The 25,332-nt window shown below is 39.2% G+C and overlaps 1 protein-coding gene across 4 annotated transcripts in view; it reads left to right on the top strand.

The window, feature by feature from the left end:
- The first annotated feature begins 3,384 nt into the window (after positions 1-3,384).
- AGBL4 (ATP/GTP binding protein like 4) overlaps positions 3,385-25,332 on the top strand; it is a 1,510,388-nt gene continuing 1,488,440 nt past the window's right edge. For all 4 annotated transcript variants that reach the window (XM_030942932.1, XM_030942931.1, XM_030942930.1 and 1 more), the window contains exon 1: positions 3,385-3,576. In XM_030942932.1, the coding sequence (XP_030798792.1) occupies positions 3,543-3,576 (34 nt within the window). In that variant the 5' untranslated portion in view covers positions 3,385-3,542. The remainder of the gene's footprint in view (positions 3,577-25,332) is intronic.

Below are 25,332 nucleotides of genomic sequence, written 5' to 3'. Positions count from 1 at the left end.
CTTTTTTTGCAATTAGGCAAGCTGATTTAAAATTTTACATGGAAAGAGTAAACAACAATAGCCTGTTTATTGAAGGGCAGAATAACAAGTATGTCCTAAGAACATAAATATTGGATGTGGTATGATTAAGTGGGTGTGGCCACAGGAGTAAATGAGAACAAGGCTTGGAAAGAAGTTTATGCCATGAAGGGTCGCAGGGGAAACACCAGGTTTTGGTTTGATATCAGAACACAGGAGCAAGGGGAAATCCTAGGCCAAAGCCTTTATTGGGATTTCTGTGAGAAATGCAAGGTAGAGCAGAGTAAACATTTAGGATTGGCTATTTTGAATATGTCTGGTGGGCTGTGTCTATAGATGCCCATCAGGGGGATCTCTCTTTGGTGCTCCTCCATTTTGCTGAGCATGCCTGTGTCATTGCTCTTACCACATTGTTTAGAAATTAATTGTAAACTGAATGTGTGCACGTTAATCCTTTCTTTCCAGTTAGTTTGTAAACTTCAAAGGCATAGTATTTTTGATGTGAAAATTACATGAGATAACATAGATGAATTTCCTAGCATAGTTTCAGTCTTTCCTGAGTCTGCTACCTTCTGCCTGAAACTTTGTATAAGTCACTTAAACTCTGTGAGCCTCAATTTCATTTTCTGTACAAGAGGCTGATATTAATACCAATATTATAATGCTGCTCTGAATATGAAATGAGTTTGTGCATGTAAAAATATGATTATGGCCGGGCGCGGTGGCTCAAGCCTGTAATCCCAGCACTTTGGGAGGCCGAGACGGGTGGATCATGAGGTCAGGAGATCGAGACCATACTGGCTAACCCGGTGAAACCCCGTCTCTACTAAAAAATACAAAAAACTAGCCGGGCGAGGTGGTGGGCGCCTGTAGTCCCAGCTACTAGGGAGGCTGAGGCAGGAGAATGGCGTAAACCTGGGAGGCGGAGCTTGCAGTGAGCGAGATCTGGCCACTGCACTCCAGCCTGGGTGACAGAGCAAGACTCCGTCTCAAAAAAAAAAAAAAAAGATCATAAATTAAATATGTATCTCATTCCATTCTGCATCTAACTTACTGGCCAGGCACATGGAAGGTATCATTTTAATAAATGTTTATGGAGGGAGTGGGTGAATCCTACAGGGTATATTTTGCTTGAAGGAAGGCACCCTTGTTGTAGCTGGGTGTTTTCTGTGGAGACAGAAATCATAGGAGGTCTCTGGGGGGAGACAGACCTCCCAGGGACATATGAATGGTAGCATGGGGAAACCAATTCCCAGGAGCCCATGCGGGGGATATTTTCCCCCCAATTCCCATGCTACATGGGACAACAAAAGGGAAGTCTCTGAGGACTCCAGCGGTAGTGAAGAAGTCTATACTCCCTCCTGCACTGTTTCCTGAGGAATAGCTGACACAGAGGAGAACTCAACTTGGTCCTGTCAGCAAGTTGGTTTTCCCGGCTTTTCATCTCCTCTGCCCAGTAGGCATTTGTCTATCAATTCTGATGAACAAAACTTGCTGCAGTGATGGAAATGTTCTATACATATGTTGTCCAACATGGTGGCTAGTAGCTACATGTAGGTATTGAGCACTTGAAAAGTGGCTGCTCTGATTAAATAACTGAGTTCTAAATTTTACTTAAAATTTAAATTGACCAATATGGTTCAATTTAATAGTGTTATGTTTGTCTCTTTATCCTCAGCATCTGCACAGAGCCTGGCTCAGAAGAGGCATGGGAGATGTTTGCTTAAGTGAATTATTCTAAACCATGCTAGATTATTTTATTGGCTGGATTTATACTCATCAAATGCATTTTCATTCATCACCCTATTTGTGTCTTAGTGCAACTCTTTGTGGTAGGCAGGACCTTTGTCTCAGTTTGTTGGAAGAGGAAACTGAGGCTCAATGAGTTTAAATGATTTGCCCAAGATTATAAAGCTATAACGTCAGTCTGAGTAGAACCCACATCTTTCTCTTTATTTTCCATCTCCCTATACTTAATGTAGTTCTTTTGTTCTTCTTAGCCCTTATTGACTCCTCCGACACCGACATTCCCATAACCCTCACAGCCTTTATATAAGTGTCATTAGGACTGTGGAAAGCACATATATATTCATCTTGATAGTTGTGTGGACATGGCTTGTGAATTTTAAACTCTTCAAATGTGAGAGATAATTCCGATAGCTATTTTCATGTAACTTTCCATACAAGATACTTATCCCTGATTTTAATGCAGATGAATGGACAGTTCCATGCATGTGGCCAGCATCTTACTTAGAAGGCATTCTGGTCTGTCTCTGCATTTCTGCCTCAAGGCTTTCTCTCAAACTCTAGAAGTCTGCTCAGCGCTGGCAAGCATAACCAGGAAATGTGAGAGAGTTCAAGCTGGAAGGTGGAGAGTAACCCTCAACCAACGGAGACAGAAATTAGGAGATAAATGCCCCAGCCTCCGTGTTCTTCAGTGGGACAACGGCAGGCACACATTCTGCCCTGTTTTTCAGAGTCTCCAGCAAGATTAAAAATAGTGGTCTACTAAAGCAATCATCTCAACAACACATTTTTCTTAGCGTTTTTCCCCCTTCCGTCTTTCACTCTCTCCACCTCACTTCCTTTCAGATTACCACCATGTTCCATTCAGCAGACATTGACTGACATCCTATTTTGTGTCATGCACCACGCTGCACTGTGGAGTATACAAAGATAAGAGATCAACCCTAGGTATCAGAGAGCTCATGGTCGAGAAGGAAACAATGCATAAAGCCCTTGGAATAGAGGGCATATACAGGGGATTGTGGGAGGCCAGAGCTGGTCAGGAGAGGTAATGTTCTAGTTTGGTCTTAGAAGATAATGGCGTGTCACTACTGAAAGGTGGGAAAGAGCATCTTTACTCTTTACTGAAAAACACATCAGTAAAAGGATAAGTCTTTTCTGGGGTTGAGGGTTGCTGCTGTCGCGGAGGGGCAAGGAGCCAGGACCCTTTGGGCCTCTGTGTGTTTGGGCTGGGGTGGGCACACAGTTGGTTTTCAGTGCATTTCAGTTGAAGACAAGTAACCCAGGCAAGCCAAGGGAAGAAGCTTTGGGAAATCAAGAAACCTGTCCCAAGTCCCCAAAGTTGAGCACTAACCACAGAAAAGCCAGTTTAGCTAGTCTGGGCGGTCAGTACGAGGACCCCGGTCGCCGGAAGGAAAGTGCCATCCTTACAGACCTGGCCCCTGCGCTCTAGGGGTGGCGGAGCCTGCTCACTTGCCACGATGCGGTGGCTGGGTTGCGAAGGAGCAGCGCCGCGGAGCCCTGATCCGGGCTAAGGCCCGGTCCCGGCTAAGGCCCCGGCTCGCGCCGCGGGGGCGGGGCCTTGGACGCACGCTCCTCCCAGGCGTCCCTCCCGCCCTCAGTCGCGCGCCGGCCGCCCGCGCGCCGGCCGCCCGTTGCCCTGGCAACCGTCGTGCCGCGTCTTCCTGAGGGAGCTCCTGTCAGCCCACTGATCCCACCACCCGCTCCCTACTGCCCTGCGGTCTTCGCGTGGGCTCGGAGACTGAGGGACAACAAAAATGGCGGAGGGGAGCCAGACGGCGCCTGAGGCAGGTCTGTGGGGGCGGTCGATCTGGGGAAGGCTGAGGCGGCCAGGCTGTCCTGGGTCTCAGGGAAGAGGGGACTCGGGCATGGTCCTACTCCTGAGGAGGCGCCCCTGTATATTTGCGCGGTGGGTTATGACCTCAGGGTCAGGGGTCAAGGGTGGCGTGTACCCCTCTGAATGGCGGTCAGGGACCTCAAAGTCAGGGTGGTGGAGGGGAGTGTGGGGGAGTGTGCACGCTTCTGAGAGAGCATGGACCGGAAGGGGCTGGGACCCGAGGGAAGACACAGGACCCTAATCTGGGATCACCTGTGGTGAAGGCTAATCCTAGGGCTAGGCTGTGCCATGGAAAGGGTGTACACAGCCCTGTGGGAGCATGGGAGAGATCCCTAAAGGGGCATGATTTGGGCTAGGGGTGGGAGTAGGAGGCTCTGACTCTAAAGAGGGAGGTATACGTGGAAGGTGTGTTACTTTAATATCAGACAGTGCCATGGGAAGGAGAGTTAGAGTATTTGTGTTTGGGGATGTGCGGTGTCCTCAGGGTCACCCCTGGTCACAGAGAAATTTATGCAAATAATCCTTGTATGGGTCCTTAAAAAGACAAGAGGCCTTGAGGGGATACCCAGAGCCCCAGTCCTTTAGGAGCCTAGCAAAGGAGGCTGGAGCCTGAGTGTGAGAGTATGTGGGTTCAGTGATCTTGAAGGTCATTCAGAATCAAAGGAGTGCATGTCCACACTTCCGTGGGTGGAAGATAGCCTTTAAGGGACAGGGAGACTGACAAGAAGGGAGACCCAGGATCCTCTTCCTGAGGGGACCTCTTGTGCATATGGCTGGGCTTTGTGAGATACTGACTTTAAGTGTCTCACAGGGTCATAGAAGAAAGCAAAGGTTTTTACAGTTTTGGGTATATAGGAGGCAGTTTGACTCTAAATGAGGCTGACCACTGAAGAACTGGATGTTATGGAATGACATGGGTGTGTGGATAGAAAAGCAGTGGCTTTGGGGATATGTGGGTGATGGGTATTGGCAGTGGTATACATAACCTTGTATATGTGTCCTGATCAGGTATTATCATTACAAGAGTGATCCACTTGAATTACTTCGGTCCTGGTGTGTGTGTGGTTATGGTACATACACACACCAGACAATGGAACTGAAAACTATGACACCCTCAGAAATGGTTCAGGGAACCATTATCTCTCAAGACCTTCATTATTTCCCTTTCTTTCATGGCATCTCTGTTTTATTGAGTAGCTCCTATACTCATTTTATAGTTTTACCTCCCTCATAACTTGAACATGCTCATTCCTTTATTCATTCATCCACTCAACAAATATTACTGAGTGCTAACTATATGCCAGGCAATAAGTTAGGCACTGGAATTTCCCTGCTTTGGATTAGCTTACTTTGTTCTTTTCCTTTTTTTCTCATAGCATTTATTGCCTTTGAACATACTATTTAATTTACTTGCTTGTATTACTTATTTCCTGTCTCCTTCCACTACAATGTAAGCTCTACAAGGGCATTGTTTTATCAATACCACATGTCTAGAACTAAGTGTTTAGTATGTTCTCTATAAATATTTCTTAAATGAATAACTGAATTACTAATATTGTCTGTAAGTGATATTTTAGCTGACATATGATGGGGATTGGATAATTGAAAAAAAAGGGCAAAGAGTAGTCCAGGCAGCAGGAAAACCATGTGCAAAGAACCCAAGACAGGGCCGGGTGTGGTGGCTCACTACGCCTGTAATCCTAGCAGTTTAGGGGGCCGAGGCGGGTGGATCACAAGGTCAGGAGATCAAGACCATCCTGGCTCACATGGTGAAACCCTGTCTCTACTAAAAATATAAAAAATTAGCCGGGTGTGGTGGCACACGCCTGTAGTTCCAGCTACTTGGGAGGCTGAGGCAGGAGAATCGCTTGAACCTGGGAGGCAGAGGTTGCAGTGAGCCAAGATCGTGCCACTGCACTCCAGAGTGGATGAGAGAGTGAGACTCAGTCTCAAAAAACAAAACAAAACAACAACAACAACAAGACTGGTGGAAACATGTTATACTGTGTTTAAGGAACTGAAAGGAGACAAGTGTGGGTACATGTGGGGCAATGGGAAGAGAGAAGAGATATGCTGAAGCCAGATCTTCCAGTATTTTGTAGACTATGATATGAATTTGGGTCAGAAATCTTAAGAATAATGGGAAGCCATCGAAGGCTTTTAAATGGAAGCGTGCCATGATTAGAATAATTAAAAAACAACTCTGGCTACAATGTGGAGAGTACAGAGGATACGAGAGTGGATATAGGATATACTCTTCACCAGCTACAGTGAGGAGAGTACAGAGGATACAAGAGTGCATACAAAGAGACCTTGGAAGGTAGCAGTGGAGATGAAGAGAAGGAATTGAGAAATACTTAGGAGCTAAAATTAATAGGACTTAGTGAAATATGAGGATGATGGAGAAGGAAGTATCAAAGACTACTTCTCATTTTCTAATTTGTGCAACTGGATAGTTAGTGGTGCCATTACTGGGATAGGGAGCATTGGAAGGGGCTTTGGGTAGGTGTGAGAGGAAAGATCATGAATTTGGTTTTAGACTATGTGGAGATTGAAGTATCTTTAGGACATCCAAATAAGTAGAGAGATTGACAAGCTGGTTGAATTTACAAGAAAAGTAGAAACTGGCAGAGAGATAATTATTTTGACATAGAAATAATTACTCAAGCCATGGGTGTGGATGAAATTGCCTAGAGGGAGAAGAGGCCTGGGATGAAGTGTTGAGTAGCTGCAATATTTCAATGCCTCCCAAAGAGACTGAGAAGGTTCAACTGGAGAGATTAGAGCACAACCAAAGGAATGTTTCAAGAGAAATGGAATACTCAGTAGACTGAATACTGCCAAGCAATACAAAATGAAGGCTAAAAAACTAGATTTAGCAACAGAGAGGTCATTGGTAACACTGACGGTAGAAAACTGATGATGGTAAAAAGACAGGTCATTTAGGCGAATAAATGCCTCAGTCTTTGTTTACTTCAAATTTCTGAGAGAGAGAATTTTATTGACCCTCCTTGTCTTTTACCACTAAATCACTGTCCAGTGTCAGGATTGACTGGTTTTAGATTAGGTGTGCAGCTATTGCTGGCTGGAGTCCCCTGATACAAAATATGGCCATCTGGTAATTTCTTATCTCACTTGAAATAGCCAACATTTATGAAGTGTTTGTTTGGTACCATGCATTGTACTAAGTGCTTTATACATTTTACTTCAGTCTCATAACAACTCTCTAAGGTTTTCTCTGTGTTTTATATGTGGAGAAGTTTTGGCACAGAGAAGTTGACAACATAATTAAGATCTGCAAATAATTAGTGGAAGATTAGTTTTTTTGACAATTTGAATATTATCCAGATTCATTATTTGGCTTTGTGTTTGTATTACAACATACCACTTTCTGAGGAAATCATAGCCATGATGAAAATTCCTGCCTTACAGGAAATATTCTAAACTAAGCATATTCTAACAAGGTGAAATGGAAAGAAATGGGCTCAGATCTTTTTATAAACCCTACTTCTGTGACTTATTATGTGTGGACCTTGGACTCAAGTTTTCTGATCTTCAGTTTCCTCAATTGTAAAATGGGGATGATATTTGCAGGATAATTGTGAATATTAGATATCATATACTCGAAGTGTCCAATAAATGTTATGTCCTTAGTTCACTTGAAGCTTGAATATAAAAAATTCAAATTTATTGCGTATACTTTACATATAAAAGCAATTATATAAACATACAATGATGAATATAAGAAATTCTATTTTTTCTTCATTGGTTTTTCACTACTTTGCTATCAGAAGAAAGACAGACATTAAGTTTTGGAGAATGTAGAATTGTTACCTGAACTACGTATCATAGGACCGATCTCTGTGTGAGGTAGATTTTGAGGAATTTGTTGGAGGAATGAAGGGACACTTAAGATATCTTAAGCATGGTTTTATATGTAAAGTATATGCAATACATTTGAAATTTTTTATATCCAAGCTTTTTACAGAGCATGTAGATGGCTCTGTAAGAGGGTCAGATTTACAAAAGGAAGTTTCTTCTTTTAAATCTTGTGCTTTAAAATGGGGACACAAATGTCAGGAGTTTTCTTTTTCCCTATAAATTTGATTATCAATACTAATAAAAAAGAAAACCTTACAATTAGTTACATGTTGGAGTATTAGTCTCATGCAAGATTGCACCTGCTTCTTTTTCTTAGCTTCTTCTCCCTCTGTTGCAGCTATTATAAAAAAAGCTTTTATTTTAATTACCTGGTAAAATAATTTGTTTTTCTATTTTGTCAAGTTATTTTGTGGAGGCCCTGGTAGACAAACATTTTTTTAAGTGATGCAGTCTGTTAAAATAGACCTTAATCACTCTCTGTGAAATAAATGGGTCTATTTCAAAAAGCAGTTCTATATGAATCTGAAACCAATTATGGGCAGAATGTTGAAATTGTAAAAAGCCTTAGAAATGAGAATATTGTTTGATAGCTTGTGTTAGTGGTTGGAGAAAGTAGTAGTTAAGCCTTTTTTGTTTTAGTTTCTGTATTTGTTAACTGGGGATGATAACAGCTACTTTTAAGGTGAGAATTAGAGATAAGTTATGGAAAGTATACAATGTCTTACATTCCCAAAGAAATGATATCTTAATTGGTGTGTGTATATGTGTGTGTGTGTGAGAGAGAGAGAGAGAGAGAAAGAGAGAGAGAAAGATAATTTTTTTTCCCTAAAGGCATAGTAGAAAATCACCTTTAAAAGAAGAGGAAATTCAGGTCTGCAGTCCCTTATCTGGCAGGTTTGGATACAAATATATTTCAGAACTCAAATTTCTTTTTATTATGGAAAGGCAATACTGCATATGTACTGTCGATTACATAATACCCCCAATGGGGTATGAGATAGTACGGTGTAATCAAACACATCAATATCACATTCACAGTAAGTGAATAAAAATTATAAACCGAGTCACATAAATTTGGGTTGGGTTTTGCTATCAAATTAGTTTTGGTGCCAAAGTTAGATATTTGGTGATTTTGGAAAAGGCAATGTGGACTTACGTAATTTTATTCATTTTTGGAAATATTTTCAAAAGTTTAAAATATTTTTGTCACTTTTAGATTTTCTATATTATAAGTGAGCTTTAACTTAATATTAAGATCTCAATAGTATTGGAACAGAAAACACTATTTTTTGACAGAAAGTTTATGTGCTTGTTTCTTCTAAGGCTCTTTGATAATGTCTGTATTTCTGAGATCTATGAATGTTGTAATTTGCTTCAGTTTCAGCATCGTGGCTCAGTGTCACTTTCAATGAAAGATAGTAAAGATGTATATATATTAAGAAAGTCAGAGGATGTGAATATTTTGCATACATATTCTAAACAAAATCACAGCTTTGTCTTTGAGTCATTTAAGAATAGCACAGTTTCATGTGAATTTCAGAGTATTTTTATTAGTTGTTAAATTTCAGCAATGGAGTATTAATTTTAATATAGATTTAGGAAAAATTTCATTCTTAGATGAATTTGATGTTTCTGATTATAAAAATTATTGTAAGTTTAAAAGCTTGCAGTAATTCATTGATAGTGTTCACCATAGGGGAATATGCTAATCTTTGCTTTTTATATTCCTCATTTATTTAATGGGATCCATTAAAGAAATTTCTGTTTTTTAAACTCCAAAGGAAGATGTTTTTATTGGTCATATATATTTAAGAACTATTGGTTGTATACTTTTGAGTCTCTAAACAGACTTGGAAAAAAGTGTACTTTCATGTCACCTGAAGGAAAACAAAACAACGAAACGCAAAAGGACTTCTAAAATTTTATATAGGATTGAAAACTTTTATATAAGATTGTAAATTCCTAAATAAAGATTTTGAAAAATGTTATAGAAATAAATCTCTTGGGGAAGGGAACATCAAAAACAACCTGCCAATAATTATAGTTTGCTTGTCTTTCTTTCAGGAGTAATAGGTGAATCTCTGTGTCATGGCTTTGTGGAAGAAATTACTATGTATGGGCTGTGTTATTTTATTTATGTATTTATGTATGTATGTATTTTCATTTTTTTTCCATTTCAACTTTTATTTTAGGTTCAGGGGGTACATACACAGGTTTGTTATATGGATAAATTGCATGTTGTGGGGTTTGGTGTACAGGTTATTTCATCACGCAGGTAATAAGCATAGTATCCAATAGGTGATTTTTCTTTTTTCTTTTTTTTTTTTTTTTTTGAGACAGAGTCTCGCTGTGTCGCCCAGGCTAGAGAGCAGTGGCACCATCTCGGCTCACTGCAAGCTCTACCTCCTGGGTTCACACCATTCTCCTGCCTCAGCCTCCGAGTAGCTGGGACTACAGGCACGCACCACCACGCCCGGCTAATTTTTTGTATTTTTAGTAGAAACAGGGTTTCACCGTGTTAGCCAGGATGGTCTCGATCTCCTGACCTCGTGATCCGCCCACCTCGGCCTCCCAAAGTGCTGGGATTACAGGCGTGAGCCACCGCGCCCGGCCTTGATAGGTGATTTTTCAATCCTTACCCTCCTGCTGCTCTCCACCCTGAAGCAGGTCTTGGTGTCTATCGTTCCCTTCTTTGTCTCCATGTGTAATTAGTGTTTAGCTTCCACTTATGAGTGAGAACATGTGGTACTTGTTTTTCTGTTCCTGCATTAATTCCGTTATTATAATGGCCTCCAGCTCCACCCACATTGCTGCAAAGGACATGACCTTATTCCTTTATATGGCTTTTTTGTGCATAGTATTCTGTGGTATATATGTATATAATAATTGAGGAGTAGGCTAGGATTTTCGCAGTTGTGTTTCATTGAGTCCTCCTCAACCGCCCACTATAATGGATAGGATTGTGATAGGAGGATGTTCGTGTTTATTGATGGGAAAATTTGAAATATAATCGAGATAGGGGTTAGTTTTTGTCATGTAAGGAGAAGTATGCCAGATATTAGAGAGGTTCCTCGAGTCCCCTCTGGGACTCAGGAGTGAAAGGAGGCTATTCCTAGTTTTATTACTAGGGCCGTTATTAAGGATGAAAATTGATTAATAGTATTTATTATTGTTCATTGTCCAGAAGACAGGTTATTGGAAAGGATAGCTATCATGAGAATTATAGATGCAGTTGTTTGTGTAAGGAAATATTTGGTGATGGCTTCTGTAGAGCAGGGAATATATATATCACATTTTCTTTTTCCTGTCCACTGTTGATGGGCTTTGGGTTGATTACATGTCTTTGCTATTGTGAATAATGTGGTGATGAACGTATGTGTGCATGTGTGTTTATGGTAGAACAATTTATATTTGTTTGGGTATATACTCAGTAGTGGGATTCCTGGATCAAATGGTAGTTCTGTTGTAAGTTCTTTGAGAAATCTCCAAAGTGCTTTCTACAGCAGCTGAACTAATTTAGATTCCTATTAGCAATGTGTATGTGTTCCCCTTTCTCTGCAGCCTCTCCAGCATCTGTTGTTTTTTGACTTTTTAGTAATAGCCATTCTGACTGGTGTGAAATGGTATTTCACTGTGGTTTTGATTTGCATTTCTCCAATGATTAGTGATATTGAGCATTTATTATATGCTTGTTGGCCTCATGTATGTGTGTGTTGAACATTTTTTCATATGCTTGTTGGCCACATGTATGTCTTTTGAGAAGTGCCTGTTCATCTCCTTTGCCCGCTTTTTGTTATTTTTATTTTTATTTATTATTATGTTTTGAGACAAAGTCACACTCTGTCGCCTAAGATGGAATACAGTGGCACAATCTTGGCTCACTGCAACCTCTGCCTCCTGGGTTCAAGTGATTGTCCTGCCTCTGCCTCCTGAGTAGCTGGGATTACAAGCGCATACCACCATACCTGGCTAATTTTTGTGTTTTTTAGTAGAGACAGGTTTTGCCATGTTGGCCAGGCTGGTCTGGAACTCCTGACCTTAGGTGATCTGCCCACCTTGGCTTCCCAAAATGCTAGGATTACAGGCGTGAGCCACCACACCCAGCCTGTTAATTTGTTTAAGTTCCGTATAGATTCTGGATATTAGACCTTAGTTGAATGCATAGTTTGCAAAAATTTTCTCCCATTCTGTAGGTTGTCTGATTACTCTGTTGATAGTTTCTTTTTCTGTGCAAAAGCTTTTTAGTTTAATTAGGTCACACTTGTCAATTTTTGTTTTTGTTGCAATTGCTTTTCATGTCTTCATCATCAAATCTTTGCCAGGGCTTATGTTGAGAATGGTATTTCCTAGGTTTTCTTTAGGGTTTTTATAGTTTTAGGTTTTACATTTAGGTCATTAATCCGTCTTGAGTTGATTTTTGTATATGTTTCAATCTTCTGCATGTGACTAGCCAGTTATCCCAGCACTGTTTATTGAATAGGGGGTCATTTCCCTACTGCTTGTTTTTGTCTACTTTGGCAAAGACCAGATAGTTGTAGGTGTGCAGATTTATTTCTGCTTCCTCTATTCTGTTCCATGAGTCTATGTGTCTGGTTTTGTACCAGTACCATGCTGTTTTAGTCATTGTAGTGTTGTAGTACAGTTTGAAGTCAGGTAATGTGATGCCTCTGGCTTTGTTTTTTTTTTTTTTTCTTAGGATTGCTTTGGGTATATTTATGTTTTGAGATACACTGTCATCCAGGCTGCAATGCTGTGGAATAATCATGGCTCACTGCAGCCTTGATTTCCCAGCTCAAGTGATTGTCTCATCTCAGCCTCCCAACTGGCTGGAACTACAGGCACATGCCACCACACACAGCTAATTTTTTAACATTTTGTAGAGGCAAGGTCTCACTCTGTTTCACAGGGTTTTTATTTGTTTTTAAAATTACTTGTTCATTCAAAACTATATTAAATACCTTCTATGCACCAAGAATTGTGCTAAACTCTGAAAATTCACAGATGTATTAGAAAAAGTCCTTGCCTTCAAGGAGCTCCTATCCTAGTGGAGGAGAAATAGAGCTAGAAAATTATCATTCAGGCAACATAGAGTTGTACACAGAATTCTGAGGCCAGAGAATGGTTCCCTGACAGCCTGGGGGTAGTGGTAGTAGTTCAGGAAGGTGTCTTAGATTAGAATAAGGGACAAATTAATTGAGTCTTGAATGATGAGAAGGAATTAGCCCAGTGGAGGTGGTAGGCAGAAATGTGGAGAGAAGGAATGAAGGGCAGAGAAAGCAACATGTGTATCACAAAGTTGTGGAAATGAGAGAATAATGCTCCCTTAGAATGTTGTTAAAATTGCACACCTATTAACAGAGCTAAAGACTATATTTCTTCCTTTCTCCTCAGATTCTTAGACATTTCTGGAGTCATAGATTCCCTTGATTAACTGATAAAAACCAATGAATTCTTCCTCATGGAAATGCACACTATGTACAAGCACACAAAAATTTGAAATGATTTCAAGGTATGAAATCCTGAAGCTCAAATTAAGAAATCCTCTGGGCCAGGCATGGTAGCTGACGCCTACCCCAGCACTTTGGGAGGCCAAGGTGGGTGGATCACCTGAAGTCAGGAGTTCAAGACCAGCCTGGCCAACATGGTGAATCCCCATCTCTACTAGAAGTACAAAAAGTAGCTGGGTGTGTTGGTGTGCACCTGTAGTCCCGGCTACTCAGGAGGTTGAGGCAGGAGAATTGCTTGAGCCTGGGAGGTGGAGGTTGCAGTGAGCCAAGATTACGCCATTGCACAGAGCAAGACTCCATCTCAAAAAAAAAAAAAAAAAAAAAAACCAAATCCTCTGTTCATTAGTTATGAGATCTATTTAGTAAACTGATCTTGAAAGTAGGAATACTTTGGTGAAAAGGGTTGATCTAATAACATTTGTATTAGAGCAGGTTCAAAGCAAATGCTGGCTGCTAAATTGTTTATTTATTTATTTATTTTTGAGACAGAGTCCCACTTGGCCAGGCTGGAGTGCAATGGTGTGATCTTGGCTCACTGCAACCTCCACCTCCTGGGTCCAAGCAATTCTCCTACCTCAGCCTCCTAACTAGCTGGGACTACGGGTGCGTGCCACCACGCCCAGCTAATTTTTGTATTTTCAGTAGAGACAGGGTTTCACCATGTTGGCCATAATGGTCTCGATCTTTTGACCTCGTGATCTGCCCTCCTCAGCCTCCCAAAGTGTTGGGATTACATGTGTGCGCCACCACGCCCCACCTTTAAAACCTCATGTGGATGTATCTGTCTCTGTTGACAGCATGACATAAATAAGGGATGGATTTTGAAATTACAAAGATAAGATTTAAAACATTCAACTCTACCAATTAATGTGTAATAGTGGTTACTCTAACCCAGTTTTCATCTTTAAAATGGAGATACTAGTCCTTTATTCAATAGGGTTGTGAGGTATATGTAATGCATATGGTATAGGAGAAACTGTTTTCACTAAGTAATTGGATTAATTGGTGCCTTTCATTCTATTAGACATACAGCTTTATATTTGTTTAAAGATCTTCTCCTGTCATGTAACTACCCCAGGTGCTTTAAGAAAACAATTTTATAAATGTATTTGGATGGAACATCAGTCCCTGTGTCATAAACATATAGGAAGAACTTAATAATTTTAATAAAAATTGGAAATATATTCCTAAGCTGTAATACTGTAACTTCTCATCTTAGTAGTGTCATTACCAATGATGTACCACTACAAGAATAGCAGTGATTATAGGAAATGCTAGTAAACTCTTTGCAGCCTACTAACAATTGTAAATGTTTTAAACTTTCCTATAAAAGACTAAAAAGCTTTTATCTCAGTTTCGGTTTATCAAATTGTGGGGTCTTTAATTTGCATCATACATATTATACAGCTTGACGAAAACCAAATGATTTAATAAAAGTGGTGGGTAATTTTTTATTCTTTTCTCTGATGAGACTGATTCTTTTGCTTCAATGTAATAGAAACTACGCATGGTCTAGGACTCAGCTTCACGAAAGAAACTTACCCCTATATTTTGAGGAGGGACTCATGATCTCATTTACTCTTTTTATTAATTCCTATAACCTGATTTAATAAAGCCTTAAGAAAGAGGAATGTTTCTTCCTTTAAATTCACATTTGCTAGTTTGGGACTAATTTCGGGTTGTGTTGTACTGATTAGAGCTTTTCTATTTCTGGGAGATTTTACATTTTGACTAGATCAGTGTATCTTTAATTCGATTGAATTTCTTCAATTAAGGAACTTAATAGACAACTGAAGTACTGTATATATTTTTAATGGAAATTGGAAGTGGTTATATTCTGAGATAATGGGTGTTGTAACTACTGAACCAAATTATGATTCCAGTGTCAAATTACTTTTTGGTGGAAACAAACGAGGACATGTTTTTTTCCTGTATTATTTGTACATCCTTACTATCCAGGTGGTTTCAAGTTGGCAAAAAAGTTGTTCTCAGAAAATTTTACATGTAATCCTGATAAAGTATAATTTTCTTCAGATATCTAATTTTAATGCAGTTTCACATTTAGGTTATCAAAAGTTGCCAACTCAACCTTGAAAACACACTATACACTTAAAAAGCTCTGGGAATGAGCTTCTTGCTTTTAGGGTGACAAAAGCATCCTTATCCTATTGTGGTCTTCTCTGAACGTATACATATTTTGAAAGCTTAAGAGTTTTGACTGGTTTTCAAAAACAGGATTAAGTATTATCAGGAGGATAGATAAATTACTTTTGTTGCTGTCCTAGCAAGCTGAATGTTCTTACATTGCTAATTTAAAATTTTTTCTTATTTATTTATTAAAAATTAAAAAATTGACTATGCAGTAGGTGTATATATTTATTAGGTTACATGTGATGTTTTGATGTAGGCATGAGATATGAAACAAGCACATCAAGGAGAATGGGGTATCCATCCTCTCAAGCATTTATCCTTTGAGTTACAAACAATCTAATTACACTCTAAATTATTTTAAAATGTATAATTAAGTTATTTTTGACTATAGTCACCCTATCAGGCTATCACGATAGCAGGTCTTATGGTAGGTCTTATTCATTCTATTTTTTTTTCAACCCATTAACTATCCCCAGCCTCCCACTAACTTTCTCAGCCTCTGGTAAACATTCTTCTACTCTCTATGTCCATGAGTTCAATTATTTTGATTTGTAGATCCCACGTGTAAGTGAGAACATGTGATGACATATGTCTTTCTGTGCCTGGTTTATTTCACTTAGCATAATGATCTCCAGTTCCATCCACGTTGTTGCAAATGACAGGATCTCATTCTTTTTTAGCTGAATAGTACTCCATTGTGTGTATGTACCACATTTTCTTTATCCATTCATCTGTTGTTGGACACTTTGGTTGTTTCCAAATCTTAGCTATTGTAAACAATTCTGCAACAAACATTGGAGTGCAGAAATTTCCTCAATATACTGATTTCCTTTCTTTTGGTTATATACCCAGTGGGATTGCTGGATCATAGGTAGCTCAAATTTTAGTTTCTTGAGGAACCTCCAAACAGTTCTCAATAGTGGTTGTATTAATTTACATTCCCACCAGCAGTATATGAGGGTTCCCTTTTCTCTATATCCTCTCCGGAATTTGTTATTGCCTGTCTTTTTGACATAAGACATTTTAACTGGGTGAGATGATATATCATTGTAGTTTTGGTTTGCACTTCTCTAATGATCAATGATGTCAAACACCTTTTCATATGCCTGTTTGCCATTTTGATGTCTTCTTTTGAAAAATATCTATTCAAATCTTTTGCCCATTTTTTGATCAGATTATTAGATTTTTTTCCTATAGAGTTATTTGAGCTCCTTATATATTCTGGTTATTAATCCCTTTAACAAATTAACAAATTTAACAAATCTTTTTGTTAAATTTATCTGATAGGATTCTGAATTTCTTCTCTGTGTTATGGGTAGTTTGCAAATATTTTCTCCCATTCTGTGAGTTGTCTCTTAAGTTTGTTTATTGTATCCTTTGCTTTGCAGATGCTTTTTAACTTGATGTGATCCCATTTGTCTTTTTTTGCTTTGGTTGCTGAGCTTGTGAGATATTGCTCCAGAAATCTTTGCCCAGTCCAGTGTCTTGGAGAGTATCCCCAGTGTTTTCTTGCAGTAGTTTTGTAGTTTGATTTCTTAGATTTAGGTCATGAATCTATTTTGATTTGATTGTTGTATATGGCAAGAGATAGAGGTCTAGTTTTATTTTTCTGCATATGGATATTCAGTTTTCCTAGCACCATTTACTGAAGAAACTGTCTTTTCCCCAGTGTATGTTCTTGGCACCTTTGTTGAAAATGATTTCATTGTATGTGTGTGGATTTGTTTCTGGTTCTCTATTCTGTCCCATTGGTCAGTGTGTCTGTTTTTATGACAGTACCATGCTATTTTGGTTACTATAGCTCTATCGTATAATTGGAATCAGGTAATGTGATTCCTCCAGATTTTTTTTTTTCTTTTTTTTTGCTTTAGGGTAGCTTTGGCTTGTGTGTGTGTGTGCGTGTGTGTGTGTGTGTGTGTCTGTGTGTGTGGTTCCATACAAATTTTGGGATTGTTTTTTCTATTTCTGTGAAGAATCTCATTGGTATTTTGATAGAGATTGCATGAATCTGTAGATTGCTATGGGTAGTATGAACATCTTAACAATATTGATTCTTCCAATCCATGAACGTTGAGTTTTTTTTTTTTTTTTTTTTGATATGGAGTCTTGCTCTATCACCCAGGCTGAAGTGCAGTGGCATGCTTTTGGTTCTCTGCAACCTCCACCTCCTGGGTTCAAGCAATTCTCCTTCCTCAGGCTCCCGAGTAGCTGGGACTACAGGCACGTACCACCACGCCAGGCTAAGTTTTTGTATTTTTAATAGAGACAGGGTTTCATCTTGTTAGCCAGGATGGTCTTGATCTCCTGACCTTGTGGTCCACCTGCCTCGGCCTCCCAAAGTGCTGGGATTACAGGCATGAGCCACTGTGACTGGCCGAATATCTTTTTATTTTTCAATGTCCTCTTTAATTTCTTTGATTAGTATTTTATAGTTTTCACTGTAGAGAGCTTTCACTTCTTTGGTTAATTTTTTTTTGGTATTTAATTTCATTTGTGACTATTGTAAATGGAATTAATTTTTTGATTTCTTTTTAGATTGTTCATTGTTGGCATATAGAAATGCTACTGGTATTTGTATGTGGATTTTGTACTCTGCAACTTTATCAGTTCTAATAGATTTTGGTGGAGTCTTTAGATGTTTTTCAAATACAAGATCATCTACAAACAAGAATAATTTGACTTCTTCCTTTACAATTTGGATGCCCTTTATTTGTTTTTTTTCTTGTCTGATTGCTCTGGGTAGGACTTTCACTACTGTGTTAAATAATAGCGGTGAAAGTGAGCATCCTTGTTGTGTTCCAGATTTCAGAGGACAGGTTTTCAGTTTTTCCCTATTCAGCATGATACTAGCTGTGGTCTGTCTTTAGGTTTTTTATTGTATTGAGATGTATTCCTTCTATATCCAGTTTTTTGAGTTTTTTTTTTCATGAATGGATGTTGAATTTTATCAAATTTTTTTCAGCATCAATTGAAATGATTACATGGTGTTTGTCCTTTATTCTGTTGATATGATGTATCATATTGATTGATTTACATATGTTGAACCATCCTTGCATTGCTGGGATAAATTCCACTTGGTCATGATGAATGAACTTTTTAATGTGTTGTTAAAATTAGTTTGCCAGTATTTTGTCAAGGATTTTTGCATCAGTTTCTGTTCATCACGGGTATTGGCCTGTAGTGTTGTTGTTTTTTTTTCTCCTAGATGTGTCGTTGTGTGGTTTTGGTATCAGGGTAATACTGGCCTCATAGAATGAGTTTAGAAGTATTCCGTTCTCTTCTGTTTTCCAAAATAGTTGGAGTAGGATTGATGTTAGTTCTTTAAATATTTGGTAAAATTCAGCAGTGAGGCCATCGGGTCTTGGGGTTTTCTTTGCTGGGGACTTTTTATTGTGGCTTCTACCTCATTACTTGTTATGGTCTGTTTAGGTTTTGGATTTTTTCATGGTTCAGTCTTGATAGGTTGTATGTGTCTAGGAATTTATGCATTTCTGCTAGGTTTTTCATGTGATTGGCATATGGTTGCTCATGATAACCTCTAATGATCCTTTGAATATCTGCCATATCAGTTTTAGTGTCTCCTCTTTTCATCTCTGATTTTATTTATTTGAGACTTGTCTTTTTTTCTTAGTCTGGCTAAAGTTTGTCAGTTTTGTTTATCTTTTCGAAAAGCCAAGTTTTTTGTTTTGTGAATCTTTTATATTACTTTCTTTGGTTCAATTTCATATATTTCTTCTTTAATCTTTATTATTATTTTTTTCTATAAATTTTGGGTTTGCCTTGCCCTTGATTTTCTAGTTATTTAAGATGCATCTTTAGGTTGTTAATTTTAAGTTTTTCTACTTTTTTGATGTAGGGTCTCACGGCATTAAACGCTCCTCTTAGTACTGCTGGTGCCATATCCCATAGGTTTTGGTATGTTGTGTTTTTATTATCATTTAAGAAAATGTTCAATTTCTTTCTTAATTTCTTTATCAACCCACTGGTCATTCAGCAGCATAGTGTTTAATTTCCATATGTTTCTATAGATTCCAAAATTCCTCTTGTTCTTGACTTCTAGTTTTATTCCCTGTGTTCAGAGAAAATACTTGATATAATTTTATTTTTTAAATTTTTAAAGACTTGTTTTGTGTCCTAATATATGGTCTGTCCTTGAGAATGAGGCAAATGCTAAGGAGGAAAATGTGGATTCTGCAGCCATTGGTTGAAATGTTCTGTAAGTATCTGTTAGGTTCATTTGTTCTACAGTGCAGATTACTTCTGATGTTTCTTTGTTGATGTTCTATATGGATTGTCTGTCCATATAGACACCCTGCTAAAAGCAGGGTGTTGACGTCTGTAGCTATTATTTTATTGGGGTCTATCTCTTTAGATCTAATAATATTTTCTTTATATATCTGGGTGCTCCAATGTGGGGTACATATATTTTTTTTTTTTTTGAGACAGAGTCTTGCTCTGTCACCCAGGCTGGAGTGTGGTGGCGCAATCTCGGCTCACTGCAATCTCTGCCTGCCAGATTTAAGCCATTCTCCTGCCTCAGCCTCCCGAGTAGCTGGGACTACAGGCGCCCGCCACCTCGCCCGGCTAGTTTTTTGTATTTTTTTTTTTTTTTCAGTAGAGACGGGGTTTCACCCTGTTAGCCAGGATGGTCTCGATCTCCTGACCTCGTGATCCGCCCATCTCGGCCTCCCAAAGTGCTGGGATTACAGGCTTGAGCCACCGCGCCCGGCCGGTACATATATTTCTAATTGTTTTATCCTCTTGCTGAATTGACCCCTTTATCATTAGATCATGACCTTGTCTCTTTTCATAGTTTTTTTCTTGAAATTTCTTTTGTCTGATATAAATATAATGACTTCTGCTCTTTTTGGGTTTCTATTTGCATGGAATATCTTTTTTCATCACTTTATTTTCAGTCCATGTGTGTCTTTATAGGTGAAGTGTATTTATCTTTTCCTTTTATTTGGACAGGGTCTCACTCTGTCACCTACGCTGGAGTGCAGTGGCATGATGATGTCTCGCTCAGTCTTGACCTCCTTGGGTTCAAGCAATCCTCTTGCCTCAGCCTCCTGAGTATCTGGGATTACAGGCACATGCTGCCAAACCTGGCTTTTCATTTTATTTTATTTTTGTAGGGACAGAATCTCACTTTGTTGCCCAGACTGCTCTTGAACTCCTGGGCTCAACCAATCCTCCCTTCTCGACCTCCCAAAGTGCTAGGATTATGGATGTGAGCCACCGTGCCTAGCCAGAAGTGTGTTTCTTATACACAACAGATTCTTGGGTCTTGTTTTCTTATCCATGTAGCCACTGTATGTCTTTTGATTGGAGAGTTTAGTCCATTTACATTCAGTGTTATTATTGATAAATAAGGACTTCTCCTGCCATTTTGTTATTTGTTTTTTGATTGTTTTGTGGTCTTCTTTCTTTCCTTCCTTGTCTTCCTTTTGGTGAAGATGATTTTCTGTGGTGTGGTATGTTTTAATTTCTGATTTTTTTATTTTTTGTGTATGTCGTATTTTTTTGATTTGAGGTTACCATGGGGCTTCCAATTAAATTCTTTTTTTTTTTTTTTTTTTTTTTTTTTTTTTTTTTTTTTGAGGCGGAGTCTCGCTCTGTCGCCCGGACTGGAGTGCAGTGGCCCGATCTCAGCTCACTGCAAGCTCCGCCTCCCGGGTTTGCGCCATTCTCCCGCCTCAGCCTCCCGAGTAGCTGGGACTACAGGCGCCCGCCACCTCGCCCGGCTAGTTTTTGTATTTTTAGTAGAGACGGGGTTTCACTGTGTTAGCCAGGATGGTCTCGATCTCCTGACCTCGTGATCCGCCCGTCTCGGCCTCCCAAAGTGCTGGGATTACAGGCTTGAGCCACCGCGCCCGGCCCAATTAAATTCTTATAACCTATTATTTTAAACTAATGACAACTTAACACTGATTGCATAAACAAACAAACAAGCAAAGAGAAAAACTAATAAAAACTCTGCACTTTAAGTCCCACCCCTTTAAAATTTTTTTTTGTTTCTATTTATATCTTATTATACTGTCTTTGTCTTGAAAAGTTGTTGTGGTTATTATTTCTGATTGGTTCATCTTTTAGTCTTTATACTCAAGATAGGAGTAGTTTGCATACCACAATTACAGTGTTAAAATATTCTGTGTCTTTTGTGTAGTTACTATTATCAGTGAATTTTGTAGATTCCAGTGATTTCTTCCTGCTCATTCATGTCCTTTTCTTTTAGATTGAAGAACTCCCTTTGGCACTTTTTGTAGGATAAATCTAGTGTTGATAAAATCCCTCATCTTTTGTTTGTCTGGGAAAGTCTTTATTTGTTTCTCCTTCATGTTTGAAGGATATTTTAGCTGGATACTCTATTCTAGGGTAAAAGTTTTTTTTTTCCTTCTACACTTCAAATATGTCATGCTTGTCTCTCCTAGTCTGTAAGGTTTCCATTGAAAAGTCTGCTGCCATTGTATGTTATTTGTTTCTTTTCTCTTGCTGCTTTCAGGATCCTTTCTTTATCCTTGACCTTTGGGAGTTTGATTATTAAATGCTTTGAGACAATTTTCTTTGGATTAAATCTGCTTGGTTTTCTATGACCTTCTTGTACTTGAATATTGATATCTTTCTCTGGGTTTGGGAAATCCTCTTTTATTATCCCTTTGATAAACTGTCTAGTCCTCTCTCTCTCGCTGCTCTCTACCTCCTTTTTTTTTTTTTTTTTTTGAGACAGAGTCTCACTCTGTTGCCCAGGCTGGAGTGCAGTGGCGCGATCTCAGCTCACTGCAAGCTCAGCCTCCCGGGTTCACGCCATTCTCCTGCCTCAGCCTCCTGAGTAGCTGAGACTACAGGCACCCACCTCCACGCCCAGCTAATTTTTTGTAGTTTTAGTAGAGACAGGGTTTCACCGTGTTAGCCAGGATGGTCTTGATCTTCTGACCTTGTGATTCACCTGCCTTGGCCTCCCAAAGTGCTGGGATTACAGGTGTGAGCCATCGCGACCGGCCTCTACCTCTTTTTTAAGGCTAATAACTCTTAGATGTGCCCTTTGAGGCTATATTCTAGATCTTGTAGACATGTTTAATTCTTTTTTATTTTGTCTCCTCTGACTGTGTGTTTTCACATAGCCTGCCTTTAAGCTTATTAATTCTTTTTTTCTGTGTGATCAATTCTGTTATTAACAGATTCTGATGCATTCTTCAGTATGCCAATTTTATTTTTCAACTCCAGATTTTCTGCTTGATACTTTTTAATTATTTTAATCTGTTTGTTAAATTTATCTGATAGGATTCTGAATTCCTTCTCTGTGTTGTTTTGAATTTTACTGACTTTTCTCAAAGCAGCTATTTTGAATTCTCTGTCTGAAAGGTCACATATCTCTGTGACTCCAGGATTGGTCACTGGTGACTTATTTAGTTCATTGTGTGAGATCATGTCTTCCTGAATTGTCTTGATGCTTGTAGATGTTCGTTGGTGTATGGGCATTGAAGAGTTAGGTATTTATTGTAGTCTTTGCAGTCTGAGCTTGTTTATTCTTGTCCTTGTTTGAAAGGTTTTCCAGGCATTTGAAGGGACTTAGGTATTGTGATCTAAGATTTTGGCTACTGCAACTATATGTGCATTTGGGGGCTCCTGAAACCCACTAATGCTGTGGCTCTTCCAGATTCCAATAGGTACCATCTTGGTTGTTTTGGATAAAATATGGAAGAATTTTCTGGATTTCCAGGCAGAATTCTTACTCTCTTCCCTGATTTTGTTACACACAGAGTCTCTCTTTCTCTGTACTGGGATGCCTGGAGCTGAGGGAGGGGTGGCACAAGAACCCCTGTGGCCACCACCACTGGGACTGTGCTGGATCAGACCTGAAGCCAGCATATCCCTGGGTCTCACCAAAGGCCTGCGATAACCACTACCTGGCTACTGCTTATGTTTGCTCAAGTCCCTAAGGCTCTACAATCAGCAGGTGGCTGAGTCAGTAAGGTTTGTGTTCTTCCCTTCAGGGCAGTGAGTTCCTCTCATTCCCAGGCAGGTCTGGAGATGCCATCAGCGAGCTAAGTCCTGGAAACCTTAGGAATCTGCTTGTGCTATGTATGCCTGGATTTGCGTATTCCAAGGGTCCATTTGGTACTGTACCCCGTTGTGACTGAGTTGGTATTTAGGTGTAAGACAAATCCCCATTATTCTTCCATCTCCTTTTCTCAAGTAGAAGGAGTCCCTCCCTATAGCCATCACAGCTGGCAATGTGCTGGGTGACACCTGAAGCCAGCATGTTCTGATTCTTACCTAAGGCCCACTGCCTGGATACAGCTGCTGATTATTCAGGGCCCAAGAGCTCATTAATCAGCAAATGATGCATCCTGCTAGGACTCTGCCCTTCAAGGTTGCAGGTTCCCTTCTTGCCCAGGGTATATCTAGAAATGTCATTTGGGAGCTGTGGTCTGGAGTGAGGTCTCAGGACTCTGGTGCCCTATCCTACTGTGGCTGAGCTGGTATCCAAGTTGCAAGAGAAAGTTCCTCTTGAGTCTTCCCTCTCCTCTCCTCTGGAGGAAGGAAGGTGTCACTTTTGTTGCTGTAAGCTGCACTGCCTGAGGTTGGGGGAGGGATGCACAAGCATTCCTTTGGCTACCCTGGCTGGTTTCTCACACTGTCTCTGAGCCCAATGTAGCACCAGGACTTGCCCAGGAATTACAGTCCTTGTGCCCTAGACTGCCTTTCAGGTTTATTTAGGACACCAGAGCCCTTTTGTCCATGGTGGTGAGGCTTGCTGGAACTCAGGTTCTAACCACTGCGATGGGTAATTACTCTCTGGCTAGGGCTGGTGTAAATGTTCCTTCTGGGGGCGCTGGTTGATTTCTGCTCAGTGTTGCTTTCTGCTGTGACAGGGTGGCACTGAGTTCCAATGCAAAGTCCCACAATCACTGCATTTCTCTCTCCTTCAAGTGCAAAGATTCTTTTTCTGTGCTATGTGGCTTCTGCCAGAGGATGGGGGAGCAGTGGCTTAGGCAGTTTAAGACTATTTTTCCTCCTCTCTTCAGTACCTCTTTCAGTGATAGATAGGAAATTAAAACCAGGTACAGTGACCACTCACCTGATTTTTGTTCTTATTAAGGTGCTTTTTTGTGTGGATAGTTGTTCTTTTGGTGTTTCTGTGGGGAGGATGATTGATGGAGGTTTCTATTTAGCTATCTGGCTCCACCCAAGAACTTTCTTTTTCAAAGAATGTAGAAATTAGGTAAAATCCTTAAGTTTTTCAGTTGTAGTATTCCTGAATTTTTCTGCTATGAGCTTTACGTTCCATTTCCTTGCTCCAGTTAAATAAAAGACACTGGCCTACTGAATAAACCCTAGGTCTCTGGCCCCTTTCTTCCTTCCTTCTAACCTTTATTGTTCTCTCTTTCTCTTTTTATTACTTGGCTATTGTCTCTCTGGCAGGCCAATACAATTCTCTAATCCCTAGAGATTTCAGTTCTAAAATTCATATGCTGTTTATCATTGCCAGCTACCTTGAGTACTATGAATATTTAGTGCTGAGAAGAAGAAATAGTCTAGGAAATACAATTTTAAAAATACTTCTGTATATAAAATTCCTAAAAATCAAGTTTGTCTTTTGAATATTGCAGTATTAAAAATAGTAAGTCAAGGCTGAAAATCCACTTTCTATTAATGTTTGTTTTCTGAATCTAAGGAAACTGCTTCTGATGAGAATAGTAAAGCAATCTTTGAATGCACTGGGGAATAACTACATTTCTTAATTCCGAAACTATCTATCTCTTTGCCTTGCAAGTTTTATTTACTCGTTTTCAAAAATCAAAAATTGTTATGGGGAATTTAAATAATGAAGCATACTTATTTCATGTTAACTTTTATATAGCTTTATTTGAATCATATTTATCACATTCTTGTATTCCAGTTATTTTTGTATATGATTCTTAATTTTGCGTATTTTTCCTCATAAGATTATAAGCAAATTTTTATCAGACATGAGTTAATATTGGGTGAGTGAATGTCTCATTGGACTTGGTGAGTGGAAGCTCTCATTTTCCTCCACGTTAGCTTCCTTTGACCTTGGATTTTACTTTTTTGTTGTTTTAACTTTGATTAACTTCTATTAATTTTTATTTTGTTAATTTAACTTTTGTTATTTTTACTTTACTTTTTTGTGACTTTTGATTTATA

Source organism: Rhinopithecus roxellana, chromosome 12, assembly GCF_007565055.1.
Source record: "Rhinopithecus roxellana isolate Shanxi Qingling chromosome 12, ASM756505v1, whole genome shotgun sequence".
In the NCBI taxonomy this organism is placed as follows: Eukaryota; Metazoa; Chordata; class Mammalia; order Primates; family Cercopithecidae; genus Rhinopithecus; species Rhinopithecus roxellana.
Note: the sequence above shows the minus strand (reverse complement) of the source record. Positions and strands in the feature narration are given on the sequence as shown.